The sequence below is a fragment of the Cyrtonyx montezumae genome, unplaced genomic scaffold (genome assembly GCF_038088225.1).
Source record: "Cyrtonyx montezumae isolate F1298 unplaced genomic scaffold, pur_monq_1.0 scaffold_5, whole genome shotgun sequence".
Lineage (NCBI taxonomy): Eukaryota > Metazoa > Chordata > Aves > Galliformes > Odontophoridae > Cyrtonyx > Cyrtonyx montezumae.
In genome coordinates this window covers 17,932,904-17,948,623 of record NW_027072056.1, presented here as the reverse complement: position 1 = coordinate 17,948,623, position 15,720 = coordinate 17,932,904, and the positions used below count along the sequence as shown (strand labels likewise).

General features: G+C 36.8%; 1 protein-coding gene across 6 annotated transcripts in view; it reads left to right on the top strand.

Annotated features, from left to right (window-relative positions):
- NLGN1 (neuroligin 1) overlaps positions 1 to 14,986 on the top strand; it is a 264,175-nt gene extending 249,189 nt beyond the window's left edge. For 3 of the 6 annotated variants that reach the window (XM_065748481.1, XM_065748480.1, XM_065748477.1), the window contains 3 exons: positions 7,313 to 7,498; positions 11,891 to 12,680; positions 13,533 to 14,986. In XM_065748481.1, coding sequence (XP_065604553.1) covers positions 7,313 to 7,498; positions 11,891 to 12,680; positions 13,533 to 14,355 — 1,799 coding nt within the window. In that variant the 3' untranslated portion in view covers positions 14,356 to 14,986. Of the gene's footprint in view, positions 1 to 7,312; positions 7,526 to 11,890; positions 12,681 to 13,532 lie in introns of all 6 variants that reach the window. The other 3 variants (XM_065748479.1, XM_065748478.1, XM_065748476.1) reach the window with 1 other exon arrangement.
- The last annotated feature ends 734 nt before the right edge of the window (positions 14,987 to 15,720 follow it).

Below are 15,720 nucleotides of genomic sequence, written 5' to 3'. Positions count from 1 at the left end.
ATAAGCATTGCTATCGTATTATTCAGTACTACAATGTTGTTCATTATCCTGTGAAAATTTTGTATGCAGCTTAAAAATATTTTAAACTAGAAGTTACATCACCCTAGAGCATGACTCAGTTGTGTTCTAACAAGTATTAATTTTCCCTTGTGGAAGGCATTAAAGCAGATGTTATCTGCTGGCAACAGAATTGCTCCTTTTTTTCAAAGATGAAAATATTAATAGATACCTACTCCTTTCAGTACCAAAATATATATTTGTAAATCTCTTTTTCCCCTCTATTTTTAACGAAGAAAAGCAGAAAAATCAAATATATTCCAGCTGCCTTTTGTGGCCACCTATGCCAAATGTCATCCATCAGTTCTTAGGGCTTACTTCTACTTTCCAATATGTGTCAGCACATATCACTAAAAATCCTTTAAAATGAGTTTCTGCGGCTGTATCCCCGAGACTAGACTTGCCTCCTCCTTTTCTTTTTTCCTCTCACAGTATATCCAGAAATCTGTATTAAAGATCGCTTCTTTGGACTAGCTGTGTTGCTTACACAACTGTTTTAAAGCATCTCCAAGATTATTATCAGACTTTCATTTGACTCTTCGGTAAAGATCATCTGTAATAAGCCACTATACAGCTGATCTCATGGGTGATCATTTGGGACTGGCTGCACTGTGCTTTGAGCACAGGTCTGACAAGCAAAGGGCAGCTGAAGCCCCTTTATTTGTTCTAGGAGCACCAGCATGCCACAGCTTGGAAGCAGTCAGCAAGAGGCCTTACAACCAATACTGACCTGCTGCTGTGTGGGCCTTCCACAAAGCATGGGGTAGTTGGGTGAGCATCTCATAATCTGAGAGACCACCCACATCAGCCTTTGTGTGACAGACTTTGCTGATATCAATCAGGGGATCTGGTACCGCTTGGAGGAGTGCTAAAATTCCAGCATAAAACAGCAATGCTGAAAATCACAGCAGAGATCTTATACCACCATGCGCTTTTCTCCATGCATGCTTTTAAAATGCCAAAGGACAAAGGATATAGTTATGAGTTCTTTATAGAGAACTAATTAAATTCTGTAAATTGTTGACCTTGGTGAAATGACTAGGAATTTCCAAGAGCTAGCTTCTGGAGCAATGGCACAGGACAGAGAAGTTGGTGCTGTTGGGATGTTTAAGCCTTTCTTCCTCACAGCTGCAGCACTTTACAGCCCAATAAGTGTATGAATTATTGCAGCTGTTGTGCATTTTCACAGTATGTGTTATTGTTCGTGCACTTAACTTTGAGGTACTGTTTTTACAGTAACAACCTAATTAGGGCACTTAAAATAGTTGAGCTGGGTGACTGAAGTTATGTAATAGTGGAAACAACTACTCACAGAAACTTCTTGGTTTCTGAGATGTTTCCCTTAAGTCAGCTTATAGTCCATGTTGAAGGGATGTATTTGCTTTCTGTTAGAAAAGAAAAAATAAAATGCACAGCTCTAGATGATTTCCAATTGAAATGGCCTCATATCGGAGCCCTTCCTGGTCTCTCCCATCACTTTGATCAGTGTTATGTAGCACATCCAGCTAAATTTTGCTAGTCACAACTTGATCATTGCAGAAATTCAAGCCTAACACATCCCAAAGCAAAGTCATGGGCTGAAAAAATCAGTTCAGGCTATTTGTGTGGAAGATGTTTGCCTTTGATTTATAGCATTTATGGCATGAGTCCAGAGAGCATAAATAAGTTTTTGAGCAATTTATGTGTCCTATCACATAACCTTAGCACTTGGGTGAAAAGCGAATAGTTTGCAAACATAGATGTGGAAAGAATGTATACCCATTAACAAAATCGTACAATCGAACTGTCTTCTAATTGTAATATTGGTTTTAAGTGTAATTGCATCTGTTTTCTAATTGTTTAAAAATGCATCCACCTGCAAAGAGTCTGGCTTGTTAATTGATCCTCTATACAAAAAATCTAAATGCAGTCCATCTATAAAAGAAGTCTTGCTCATCCTTGAGCAGAAGCATATTGCAGGTGAATATGAAGGAATATTTTTCTTTCAATAAATGGTTTTTATCTCTGACATCTTCCTTGCAGGATGCTCTATTCCTTTTAGTAACCTTACCCCTTATCCATTGCTAAAATATGTTATTAATATTAGGGCTGATCAGCAAAGCGAGGAGCAGTACCCTCTGCTCCATGAATATCACATATACATTAATGTTCACAGTGCTGCTGCCCACGTAATTCATTCAGATTAGTTAGCTGATGCAAATCCAAGAGAGATATCTATGATGGAAACGAATGTGCTCTTTAAGTTTAACCATATTACTTAAAATTTGCTTATCTTGCTCACATTTCTAACTGAGTAGGTACAGTCTAAAGGGCAACTGAAATTTTCTGTAATTGAATAGTAATAGAGATTGTCAAAGCAAAGTCCTAACCAAGGAACCTGAAATCCAAAGGAAATATGAAGCCATCCCTCAAATCGCCCTGTATTCTTCCACTGTACATTGAAGCATTTTACTTGCACAGTGCAACATATTCTTTTAGCAAAATAAAAGATGACGTTTACTGCATAGGGATTTGTAACTGGAAACAGCTGAAACACATGCCTAAGCAGGCAGGCAATTTAAAAGTCATAAATGTTGCTGCTTTCACTAACGTAGCTCTTTGGGAAAAAAAAAGGAAAAAAGAAAAAGCAATCCGCCTCAAAGCATGTTAGAGGACTTTCTATCATGTGTTTTATTTTCAGAGTAGCATTTGCCACTGTGCATTTTCTCACAGGCACAGCAAGACATTCTGCCCCCTTTTTTCATCCGAGCACAGAGGTTGCTGGGCTGTGGAACGCTCCCACGGACAGAACTCATCAGAAGGATGCTTTGGTTCTCAGCAATAGGAAATGGCACTTAGGTATCTGCCAGCCCAAGCCAACTCCTGCTGCAGCATCAGGCTGTAGTCCTTTAGGACAAAATTCTCTCTTAGCCTTCCTCTCTGCATTAATTTGCATGTTTAAATTAGGTCAGAGCTTAATATAATTGAATCTACTAAGGTTTTTAACAACATCTTTAAACTTTCCCATCTCTATTATTTTATTTATTCTTCAAAAATACTGGAATTGCATTAGAAAATTATTTATCTGAATGGCAGGCATAAATCATTAAATGGGCAGATAAGCCTATGCAGCATTAAAATGTATTTAAACACAAAATAGAGGGCCTGGTTGTGGCACACTCTGTCCATTTGTTGAACAGCCATATAGCAGAGCCGTGGTCCAAATGAGTTTAATAAATCTCTTTCTCATCTCACAAAAGACCATGTCCTCACTTCCATAATTCTATTAGTGTCTGCTCCTTTGGAGGAGATAAGAGAAGAGATAACCTCTCTGTTCAGAATATAAAACAGCAGTTGTTCAGTTGATGATTGAGATATTTCCAGTAGGAGAACTTAATTATGGAACAAAATTAGCCCGATCTGACCTTTTTGGAGAGTAATAAAAAAGTAAGGATTTTTTTTGGAAATGTCTTCTTCAAATCACTAAAATACGGAATCGTTTACTTCACATTTTTTGTTTCTTTGTTTGTTTTTTACAAGAGTCAGAGATGATGGCATCTGATGGCAGTGTTCCTGCAGAGATGACAATCCTAGGATATTGATAAGACACCATTTGCAGAGAGGGATAATATGTTTTAATAGATTAGACTGTGCAGTTGAAAAAAAAAAAAACAAACAGATAGGCTTTCAGGCATACAAGCCATTTCCACCAAAAGCAGGTTCACCTCTTTGACTCCATATTGTTAGCTTAATATCTGCATTGTGTAATGATCATGTCCTAGAAATGACACAGATGGAGGAACAGATTTGATACTGGTTTGTATGATATCCATGTTATCTACATTCTGAAATCTCTGGGGATAAAAAGTATTGGTAGAACCTCTTATTTGGTCTAATTGCTAGATAAGAGTAGACCTACAGAGTATGATGCAGTGCTTTAATGTATTTCTGGATGTAACTGCAATGAGGAGCTCCTTGATAAGAAAAATAAATAAATAAAAAAAGAAAGAAAAACTTCATCTGTTTTATCAGACCTATCTCAAATTTCATGACATTTTGAATGCTTTTAGACCATGCTGATACTATTGCATATAAGAAAAAATGCATGAACAGGTGGTGATATTAACAGGCTTCTTATGGTTCTGTAAATTGAGATAGAAATGTTTCATGTCATGAAAGTCAACATCAATAATCATCCATCTTGTGTAGATATGGAAGTCAGCCAATGTGGTGCTTGCTGAGGAGGCGTGAGATATTTCTTTTGCATCAGAGCTATTTCTCTGGACACAAGTCATAGTTTCTCTAATACAGATGAATGAAGCAAATATTACTAATACTTTCTTTTTTTTCTTTTTCTTTTTTTCTTCTTCTTTTTTTTTTTTTTTTAAATAAACTGAAAGCTCCCCCTTCTGGCACATTTCCTGAATTAAACTCAAGTTTCTTTTAGCAGCAAGAGATGTTTCCTCTTTTGCTTTCTTTTTAAGATCCTTTCCACAAAGAATTCTTTAAAATTCCTATATGTACAATTTCCCAAGGATTTCCAATTTTCCCATCAAGCTTCAGGGCTTGATGTGAACTCATTTAACAACAGGGGATTGCTTAAGTCTTTACCTATAATTTTCATCTGTCGTTTTTCCAGGCGAAGATTCACTTGCTGCCTGTTTTGCAGCATACTACATGGAATATAGAAAACAGCTTGTTCAGAAATCTTGAGTGTTTCTATTTGTTTTCCTTCAAGACTTTCGTTGCCGTCTATTTTCTTAATGCTAGGAATCACTGAGAATTCTACAGCATCTTTTCAAACCAACATGCAGCTCTGTTCAGAGCAGATCCTTCCCAAACCTCCAGGGCAGAAAAAGGGGAAAACAAACAAAGAGGGAGCTGTTTAGGGCACAGTTTTGGTAATCGCTCCTACCCCATTGGTGCTTTTGTTTCAAGGAGTGCCACTCTCGATTTTTGTGCTAATCCTTCAAATCGGCACAATCACTTATGTGTTTCTTGATGAATTGATATGCCACTGATTTTCCACAGTCATGTGCTTACATAAGGAATGGTGAGGGTTCCCCCAGCATCTGCAGCCACAGGATCCAGTAGTTCCCATAGGTTCACGCATTTTAATTTTCTTGCAGTCACTGGTACTATCCCTCAGCTCCAAGCAGGCTGACAAAGCTGTGAGACTAGTTAGGAAGCTTTCATCGCATTTGCTGTCAGAGATACAATGATATCGTCTCTCTGCATCTTTAAAAACTGTTTATGTGGGAACAGGGAAGAGTGCTTCTGTGCATATTGCAGCTGGTCTTTTGCACAGGCGTGCTCACCAGCCTCTTTGGCTGGTGGAAGGAAATAAATGTGAAAGAGTTAAAAAGGAGAGTAAAATAACATTCATCTCAACTGAGTACCGAGTTGTAATAGTAAAACGACAATGAAATCATTATGGGTTCATTTCTGCGTTTTCCCTGAATAAGATGGTGACATTTTCTTCTATGATAGTGATGCTACTTACCTTTCTCGTGCAGTTAAATAATAAGTAAGTTTGGCAAGATTTAGTTGTAAAATAGTGGTTATTTTAGAGTCTGGCATCCAAACAACGATTTACAACTGCTACAGTGAATGAAGCATGCTCATTAGACCTGTACATTAGCTCTGAAAGCGGGAGAATTGCTGGCCTGGCACCTTATGCCACTTTCCTGTTTCCTCTCCATGGTAACAAAAATCAGGGCTGACCTACACAAACAAGGCTGTTGACCCCAAACGTGCCATAGCTCAACAACTGTGGCAGCGATGCCAATTAGACATCAGTGCAGTTTACAGCAAAGGTCTCTTTCTATAAATGCCTACATAAGAATACCAAATTCAAAAGAATGCCACGTGTAAGTTTGCCACGTGAAGTCAAATAGAACAATCATAAGTAACAAATTGCATGTTCCTAATACATATGGATATAGGTACGTGTGTGCACCTAGCCGTCTTCTTGTTAAATTCTTACATTATGCATGTATTTGTACTTTTGTAGAAAATTCTTTGTAGAAATGTCTCAAAAGATCTTGTTCTTGTCGTAATGAAGCAATGACAGACCTCTGTGAGCCACGTTATAAGTTTTGTTTGGAAAAAAAATGTGAACTTCTTTTGAGTAGGCAGTCTACACTAAAGAGAGTTAAAGCAGTGTAACTTTAACTAGAGTAGAAAACCCACTAATACATAACTAATGTGGAAATAATTGCACTAATGGTTGCATTTCTTTACAAAGCATGTACTGAAAAACAGTTATGTTGTTGATTTAGTGACAATTAAATCAGTTCCATATGCAAATGGAGGCACTGGGCTACATCTCAATGCTGGTATTATTTAAACTTCTTTTTTTTTTAAATGTCGACTAATAGGATCCAAGAGCAAAACAATGTCTTTTATCAACAGTGATTCTCTCCAAAGTTTTTATTGTCCACCGTCTATTCAGTACTCTCTAATGACAGAAGTAATGGCAATAATAAATGCCAGGGGCGCTGCTGGGAGTAAAGCATAAAACAGTCTTTCCTGCACCTGATGTGTTGCATTGTTTTTTCTTCAGTAGGAATAAAAGAAAGTAATTCCTATGCTCTGCTGATGGCCCCTGAGCTCTTATCTTCTTGAAGTTAAGGGGACACAGAAACCACTTAAATTGTCTTTATCCTTTTAATGTAGATTCACTTAATTGAGGTTAATGACTGTGTCCTGGAACTTGGGGAGTTGAATTCATTTTTCAGTGTGGTCTGTCCTGTGATACCAGCTGTATTTTTAGGGAGAGAAAAGAAAATGGGAGAAAAAAAGAAAAAAAAATAGATTGTATTATTTCGAGTTAACTGAACATGATATACAAAGAAGTGGAGCTGCTGCCTCTCAGGAAGGAACAAAGCTATCGGATGCATTTACAGAAGTGCAATACGCATTTAACCTATCCCTTAAATATGTGTTCATCACATCTGTTTGCTAAACCTTTACTCTTTAACTTAGGATAATCAGCACAGGGTCTTTAGGAGTACTAAGTTCTGGCCTGGTAGTACTTTGATGAATACTCAGCCTGTGATGTTTCTTCATCTTCACTCCATTAATATATCATGTCCAAAGGAGTGATCTCCAGAAAGAGTGCAAAATTGCAAACTGCTGTGTAGTGAATATGGGAAACAGTGCTGTAACATGATGCTTAATTTCATGTACCTTTAAAATGTTACCTGGAAGACTGCAAAAAGATTAGTCAAAGAGTACTTCTCTAACCTTTTCTTTCCTTTGTTTCCATTCACAGGATTTTTGAGCACTGGGGACCAAGCAGCAAAAGGAAACTATGGCCTTCTTGATCTAATTCAAGCTTTGCGATGGACTAGTGAAAATATTGGGTTCTTTGGTGGTGACCCATTAAGAATAACTGTTTTTGGATCTGGCGCAGGCGGTTCATGTGTCAATCTGTTGACTTTATCCCATTATTCTGAAGGTAACCGTTGGAGCAATTCAACCAAAGGTATTATGCAGGTTGCAAATTTTGACAATTTTGGTGTCTGCATGCCACCACCATTAGTACTATGTGATGCTCTGTATATTCCCTTTGTTCTACGAGCAGTTGAGTTCAGCTCAATATTAAGCAAACTTTCTAAAGGCTGTACTTAGCCGCCTTCTCCCTCAGCTCTTCTGTGCATGTTTAAATTTTGGGTCACTTTCTTCTTTTTCCTATGGAGCTTTGTTGAAACGCTTTATAGCAGACTTCTGAACAGCATATGCTCAGTGTATCAGTTTTGTCTCTCTTCTTTCCTACCTAAGGGTGTCCTTTTTGGAAAACCAGTCAGTCATGCTCACAGTAGATGAGGTCGTCTATATTCAGACAAGCATGAAAGGCAAGTTTAGTTTCTCATGAGGAGCAGAATTTAAGGAAAACTAAAAAAACACAGTTTTGCTTTTCAGGCTAACAACTAAAATACTTAAAACTATTATTTTGTGTGAAGGAGAAGAGTACCTAGTTCAGAAATCTTTGGTCTGAAACTGCATAAACTTCACTTGCTGTCATCTAAGAAAAAAATGGTTGAATGTCTTGCATGCATGATCCAAAATTGTCAAAGCATCCAAGTTGCAAATGGATTTTCTTCTATATATTTTCCTATTCCATAACTAACACCTTTTCTCTCTACTTGAGGCAGGCAGCAGGAAATTAAAAACATGTTGTTTGAGGCCCCCAATTTTTTATTCCATAAGCTTAGTATCAAAGTTCCACGTTTTTTCTCATTTGCATGGCTATTGCTTATTGATCACATTGCTTCTCACTGTTTTCACAAATAAATTTGTATTGTTTATTTTTACAAAGGAAATAACATAATCACTTGGCACACAATCCTACACTGGTTTATATTGTGGCATTTTTGAGGAAGACTAATTGGCCAGTCATAAAACAAAAATTCTGCTGACAGTAAAAGAGCTGTGTTTACCCAAAGCCATGATACAGAACCCACTGAGGTCAATGAAAGTGACAGGTTCTTTAGATTAGGCCTTTAAACTATTTTAAAAGAGAGAAATACATGGATTATTTTTACAAGAAACGTTACAGTGTAATCTGAAGGTCACACTGCTTCTTCATTTTTTTTCACCAGAACTCACAAAAGAATAAATGTTGGTGAAGAGGATTTAGCTTAAAGTTAAATGAGACCTTGTTTCTCTTTCTTCCTCTTACTTGATCTTAATCATAGAATATCCCCAGTCGGAAGGGATTCAATATTCAATATTCAACACACATCCAGAACTTTGCAAAGAGCAAAATTTCTGGGGAATTCTGGTGCCATTATTTTCTAACAAAGCAGCTCAAAGGATGTGTGTGTGGTGGTGGGGGGGGGGTGGTTTAAGGATAGAGTTGTAAATGTCAGGGTTTCTTTTATAACAAAAACAAAACAAAAAAAAACCCTTTATTTCATTTTGGATTAAACAGAATGTGCCATACTCAGATGCACTCATTATGTTTCAATTGGAGATTGTTAGACTTGCCACTAAAAAAGTATTAAAAGAAATTGGTCAGCTTCAAATAAGGAAACCTGCTTCAAATTTTCAAATATTTCGAAATACCCTAATACTTTCCAAACAAATTTTGTTGCAAATTCTTAACCAGACTCTTCCATAAGATGCAAATTCAGTTGCTCTCCCATTTTCCTTTGGCAGATCACTTGGTAGCTGAGAGGACACATTCAGCCCCTTTCAAGATGGTGCTGTTCATTGCTGCCCATCTGCAAGTGGGCAGAACAGCACTCATCTTTAGAAAGCGCTCTGAAAATGAAGATGAATAAATGCAAATTGCAAATTATTATTATTTATTTGGTGAGCTTTTGAATAGGAGTCACAAAGCGATATGGTCTGCTGAGCATTTAAATATTCTTGCCATCAGTTTGAAGCCCATAAGCTATAATAATCATAAATATTATCAGATAAAAATATATTTCTCCTTCCTGTGAGATACTGATCTGACAGAATGAAAATAATTTTTCACAACACTATTCATCTTTTATCAAATAGTTTGAGATGAGGAATATTTCCTTGAGAATTCTTCACCAGAATGGAGGATGTTAAGTTTCTGTTCCTAAGATAACTTTATGGCCAGAGGACTTGACCACTTTTATTTAATCCAGTGCTTAATGTTTATATACACTTAGCGAGCCATTGTGTTTAAATCAGCATTTTCTTATTACACAGCCTTTTCTTTCTGTCCTTGTTCAGAGATATTTAATAAAGCACTAAAAAGAGATTTATGCAATATGCAAAAAGAAACATTATGAAGTATCATGAAATACATCTTTGTGAAAATTCAGTTTTGTCATTTTGTTACATTTATTACAATACCTGGATCTTCTGTGGTAATTCCTCTGACTTTGAACTGATTTATACTAGCTCAATATGTGACCTTGTAAACATGCAAATATATTTTGCATTTGCTTTATAGCTCCAGCTCTTTCTTATTTTTACTCACTTCTTGTAAGGAAATAATATCTTGAATATGACTTCTCGTAAATTTAAGGAGAAGCTTGAGTTCACATATTTCAGTCCCTACACCTATCTGATTTTAAGACTTGGATTTCACTCTAATACAGTCTAAAATGATTTGAAAATTCCTCAGAAGCTTGTAAAATGTTTCCTGACAGCAATTGATTCTTACTAGCTTCTGAATGTGCAGAACCTGGTACTGCAATACAGTTCATAAAGACATGTCTCTGACTTAATGAAGAAAATACAGAAGTATTACATTTTATTTTTTTTTAATCAATAGAAATATGTTACCTGTCAAAGTATATGTCATGTTTGGCATTATTGAAATCGAGTTCTAAGCTGAGTACCTTAGCTCTAGTCCCTTTTGTGGAAGTACCCAGCTCTTCATGAAGTATGGGCCAGAATGTACATATAACTAAGTGAGGCCAGATGTCATTTCCTGTCAGTTCCTGACCAAAGTCAGTGGAATTACTCCAGGTACCTACAAACGTTAAGTAAAACCTAATTCTGAGCTATATATCTTATGTCAGTATGGCTTACACTTGCAATAGACCATTTCGTAGTACCCACAGTGAGCTATAGAAAGGAAGAATCCAGTGTTAAATACTTTCCCAAAGTAAGTGCTAAAGACTTGAAATGAACTGAATGCACATCCCTGAAAATGCAAAAAAAAAAAAAAAATAGGCCACAAGCATCAATGAAAAAAAAAAAAAAAGAAAGGCCATAAGCTAAGTTTCCACTGTACTAACATCAGAGATGAGAATTATGGGAGAGCAATTGTTCTGCCCTTTGTTACACTCAAAATTTCTTTCAGAATTGGAACCGCTCTCTCCAGAGGGAGTGGGAAAAAGGAAGAGCCTGGAATGAAAGGAATACATGAGATATAGGAATAAGGTTGGAGTCTTCACCATATTTAAGACAATAGTAAAACTATTGATTGATTTATTGACTACAAGAGAGGTGAGACTTTACTGCATAACACACTCAAAAGTGATTACGGAAGGGAGAGGAAGAGGTCTATCTAAAAACATTTTTTATTTCTGTGAGTAGAATTCCTGATGCAGAATGCTAGTTAACTCAGCAGAAATTCAAATTAGTTACACTGAAGTCCTTGGGATTTGCTGTAAGTTTATGTACAGGGCTGGTTCATGCTCTCTTTCCTAAATGAATACCTGAACATATGCTCATATCTCTGAATTACAAAGCTAAACAGTGTAAAATATACATTTTTCCTGTTTCATGTGTGATCGCTATAAACATTCATTAAAAAAAAAGACTTCACAAGAAGACTCTCAGACATATAAATTTAATAGATGCCTAGTATCTTCTCATCCATTGCTCCAAAACATTAACTTTTTCTATAATACATAATTCAAAAACACTACCTGTCAAACCAGGTTTAATCCCAAGGAGAAAGTAAAATAGCAGTGTATGAGTTTTATTTAACATGTGATCATATACATGCATGCTGATGATGGCTTGAAGAGACTTCCTGGCTTTTTCTTCAACCTACGAAGGGCTTTAAAGGCAGGAGTTTCTTTCATGCTAATAGTATTACTCTACACAAGGTAATGCTACTTCTTTTTCTCTCTGACTTCCTTTTGAAAGTCTGATCTTCAGCTGGACTACACAGAAGTAGAATCATTTGCTTCAGTTTCAGCACATATTGTGTTTATTTTGGAGACATTACCTGTAGACTCAACGGCAGTCAGATCTCATCATCTTGTGTATTTTTCTATTAGTAAAATTGTTCTTAAGTGGTTTTTTTTCTGTTAAACTTTACTATTGTTTCAAAGAATTCCTTTGAATCTTTCAAGTACGTAGCTGTTTCAAGGTCACTTCAGTAGTTTTAAAATATTTCTCCCCACAGGACTTTTTCAAAGAGCAATAGCTCAAAGTGGAACAGCACTCTCCAGCTGGGCGGTTAGTTTCCAGCCTGCAAAATATGCCAGGATGCTGGCTACAAAAGTTGGTTGCAACATGTCAGACACTGTAGAACTGGTAGAATGTCTACAGAAGAAGCCTTACAGAGAACTCGTTGACCAGGACATTCAACCAGCTAGATACCATATAGCCTTTGGACCAGTAATTGATGGCGATGTGATACCAGATGATCCTCAGATATTGATGGAACAAGGAGAATTCCTCAATTACGACATCATGCTGGGAGTTAATCAAGGTGAAGGGTTAAAATTTGTTGAAAATATTGTGGATAGTGAAGATGGCATATCGGCTAGTGATTTTGACTTCGCAGTTTCCAATTTTGTCGATAACTTGTATGGATACCCTGAAGGCAAAGATATATTGAGGGAAACTATTAAATTTATGTACACCGACTGGGCAGATCGACACAATCCTGAGACCAGAAGGAAAACACTGCTGGCTTTGTTTACCGATCACCAATGGGTTGCACCAGCAGTGGCCACAGCAGATCTTCACTCGAATTTTGGATCGCCTACATATTTCTATGCCTTTTACCATCATTGCCAGACAGATCAGGTACCTGCGTGGGCAGATGCAGCCCATGGAGATGAGGTTCCTTACGTACTGGGAATCCCCATGATTGGCCCTACTGAATTATTTCCTTGTAATTTCTCCAAAAATGATGTCATGCTAAGTGCAGTAGTGATGACATACTGGACAAACTTCGCAAAAACTGGGTGAGTACCAGATAATGAATAATTTTGTGTACAAACTGTGTATAACTAAGCAATGCTTTCCCTTGAGTATCTCCCTTGGAAGTATGTACAGATGAGTAAGAAATTAAGAACTGGGTTACACACCTGTGTATTGTCACTGAGTTCCCTTCTACGTTCTGGCAAAAGGAGGGAAAAATATCTTTGTGAGTAATCTGAATGAAGAAATTTTAAACACCATGTGCACAAAAATCATCTAAGGGTTACCTAGAAAAGTAATAAATTGTTTAATATATGCACATGAGTTAAATGTTTTACATTAATACATCTAGCTAAAAAATATGTGACTCAGAACTTGAGAAGTTTTGATGTTTTCACTTCTAATGCTTTTAATGGTAGCTCAAAATACTTCTCCACCTTCGGCGATTAGAGTCTAAGTCAGTATGTGTTACATTGAGTTATGCCCTGCTGTGGTCTTTTCACCTCTGGTAGACCACAGATACTGCGTGTGAACTGAAATGCTGTGCTTCAAGTTACTAGAATGAAAATAGAAAAAGCTTAATGACCTCTCACACTGGTCTCTTGTAGGCATTTGCCCATGTCACCACGCTGCTGGCAGTTTTTCCTCAGCAGTAAAAGATTTGTGTGAGTGATACTTTCATTTTGGAGAAATAGAGAAGTGATGAATTCTATGCAACAAAAGATTATATATGGTTCATTTGCATAATACTGTATCTAACTAAGATTAATAAGACCTTTCCTTTTGAGAAATATTATTCTGCACTGTTCAAAGGCAGACTTAAAAGTTAACTATAAAGTTCTAATTTTACAATTCCTTTTGAAATACCGTATAAAACTTGAGATTTTCTGTTTTAGTGACCCAAATCAGCCAGTGCCACAAGATACAAAATTCATCCATACAAAACCAAACCGTTTTGAAGAAGTAGCATGGACCAGATATTCTCAGAAAGACCAACTGTATCTTCACATTGGTTTAAAACCACGAGTAAAAGAACATTATAGGGCCAATAAAGTGAACCTTTGGTTGGAACTGGTACCTCATCTGCACAATCTTAACGACATTTCACAGTATACCTCTACCACAACTAAAGTGCCGTCAACAGATAATACTTTCAGACCAACAAGGAAAAATTCCATTTCTGTTACTTCAGCCTTTCCTACGGCCAAACAAGACGATCCCAAACAACAGCCAAGCCCGTTTTCAGTGGATCAAAGGGACTATTCAACAGAATTGAGTGTTACTATTGCAGTTGGTGCATCTTTACTCTTCCTGAACATTTTGGCCTTTGCAGCATTGTACTACAAAAAGGACAAGCGGAGACACGATGTTCACAGGAGATGTAGCCCACAGCGTACTACTACCAATGATCTTACCCATGCACAAGAAGAGGAGATAATGTCCCTCCAAATGAAGCACACTGACTTGGATCATGAATGTGAGTCCATCCATCCACATGAGGTGGTTCTCAGGACCGCCTGTCCCCCAGACTACACGCTAGCTATGAGGAGGTCTCCTGATGATATTCCCTTAATGACGCCCAACACCATCACAATGATCCCCAACACTATACCAGGGATTCAACCCCTACACACATTCAATACATTTACCGGAGGACAGAACAATACTCTGCCCCATCCTCATCCCCACCCCCATTCACACTCAACAACCAGGGTATAGCCAGACAAGATGAAACAAACTTTATTTTTTGATGGATTACAGTAGGTGATATAACTGAAGATTACTTGGCTTTCAACCTACAAGACTCTTACTATTTAAATATGGAGGAATATTATGTGAATATACATATCAAGAACTTTTGGGGTTTTGAAAAAAAAAATGAATTGTACATATATGAAATGAACTTAAGAAAGAAAAGCAAACAAACAAAAAAAAACCACCCAACTGTTTGCAATTGCTTGAAACAGTTGTCCTGAATGATACTTTTTCATTCACATTCAAGTGTTAATTTTCTGAAGATTTTAAGTTACATAATGGAATTAGGCATGTGCAACACGAACAGGAAAGAACAAAGACTGAAAATTTTAAAAACCTATAAATATGCACAAGGGACACACTAATGGAATGTCAGATAATTTTCACCAATTTTTATTTGGACCTGTTTTATTGTGTAGACCATATTTACATATTTGAATAAGTACACAAAGCACCAATGCTGTTAAGGCCTTAGGAAGGGGCTCATGCTGAGATCTGCCAGTCAGACAAAGAAGTTTTACAGCCTGGCAGGTACAACATTATCACTTAAGTGCTGTCAGTATAAAAGTTGTGGGAATAAAAGAAACTGGATATTTTTAGCACGATGTGCATGATAATTTATATGCTTGGTGGCTGTGCTGCTGATTAAGCCGTAATTAAAATTCTTCTCATCCCATTGGAGTTTTTAATAGAAGCTTTCTCCATCAATTGGCACAACCTAAAGAAGTTTTTTTAAAGGGGCAAAAGTAATTACAGTGAAATATTTCAATGTAATTTCAGTAAAAGAAGGAATTGCAACAGTTACAAAAGGTATTTTTGGAATTGTAGGTATGCAGTGGTGAAAACGCATTAATTTGAATCCCAGAAAAAAAAATCTGTTTTATTAATGTTGTCTTCCCTTTCCACTTAAATAATGTCTAACATTAATATAAGTGTAACTCTAATGGAAACTCCTTTGATAAAGGATTTATAATTTTCTGTGACTTAGTTACAGTATATTTAGTTCAAATTGGTGAGGTAAAGTGTGTCCAAAGATTTAATTACAGTGATATTTCGCAAGGTAAAAATGCCCCAGTGTTACCACTCTGATTACATCTCTCAGTTTATTGTTTAAACTCATTTTGCATGTTACAGAGTTTACTTATAATACTTTAGTATGAAGTTATTTCCCTTTATGCTATACATTAGCCATTTAAATTAATTCTGCAGACTGGAAGAAGAGGGTATGTAAGAACGGGGAGAGAGCCCAAACCTGGAAATTTTGAAATCCGAGTACTACATATGTTTGTGTGATTTGAAATGAGTGTTCTAAAATCAAGAGAAATTTTT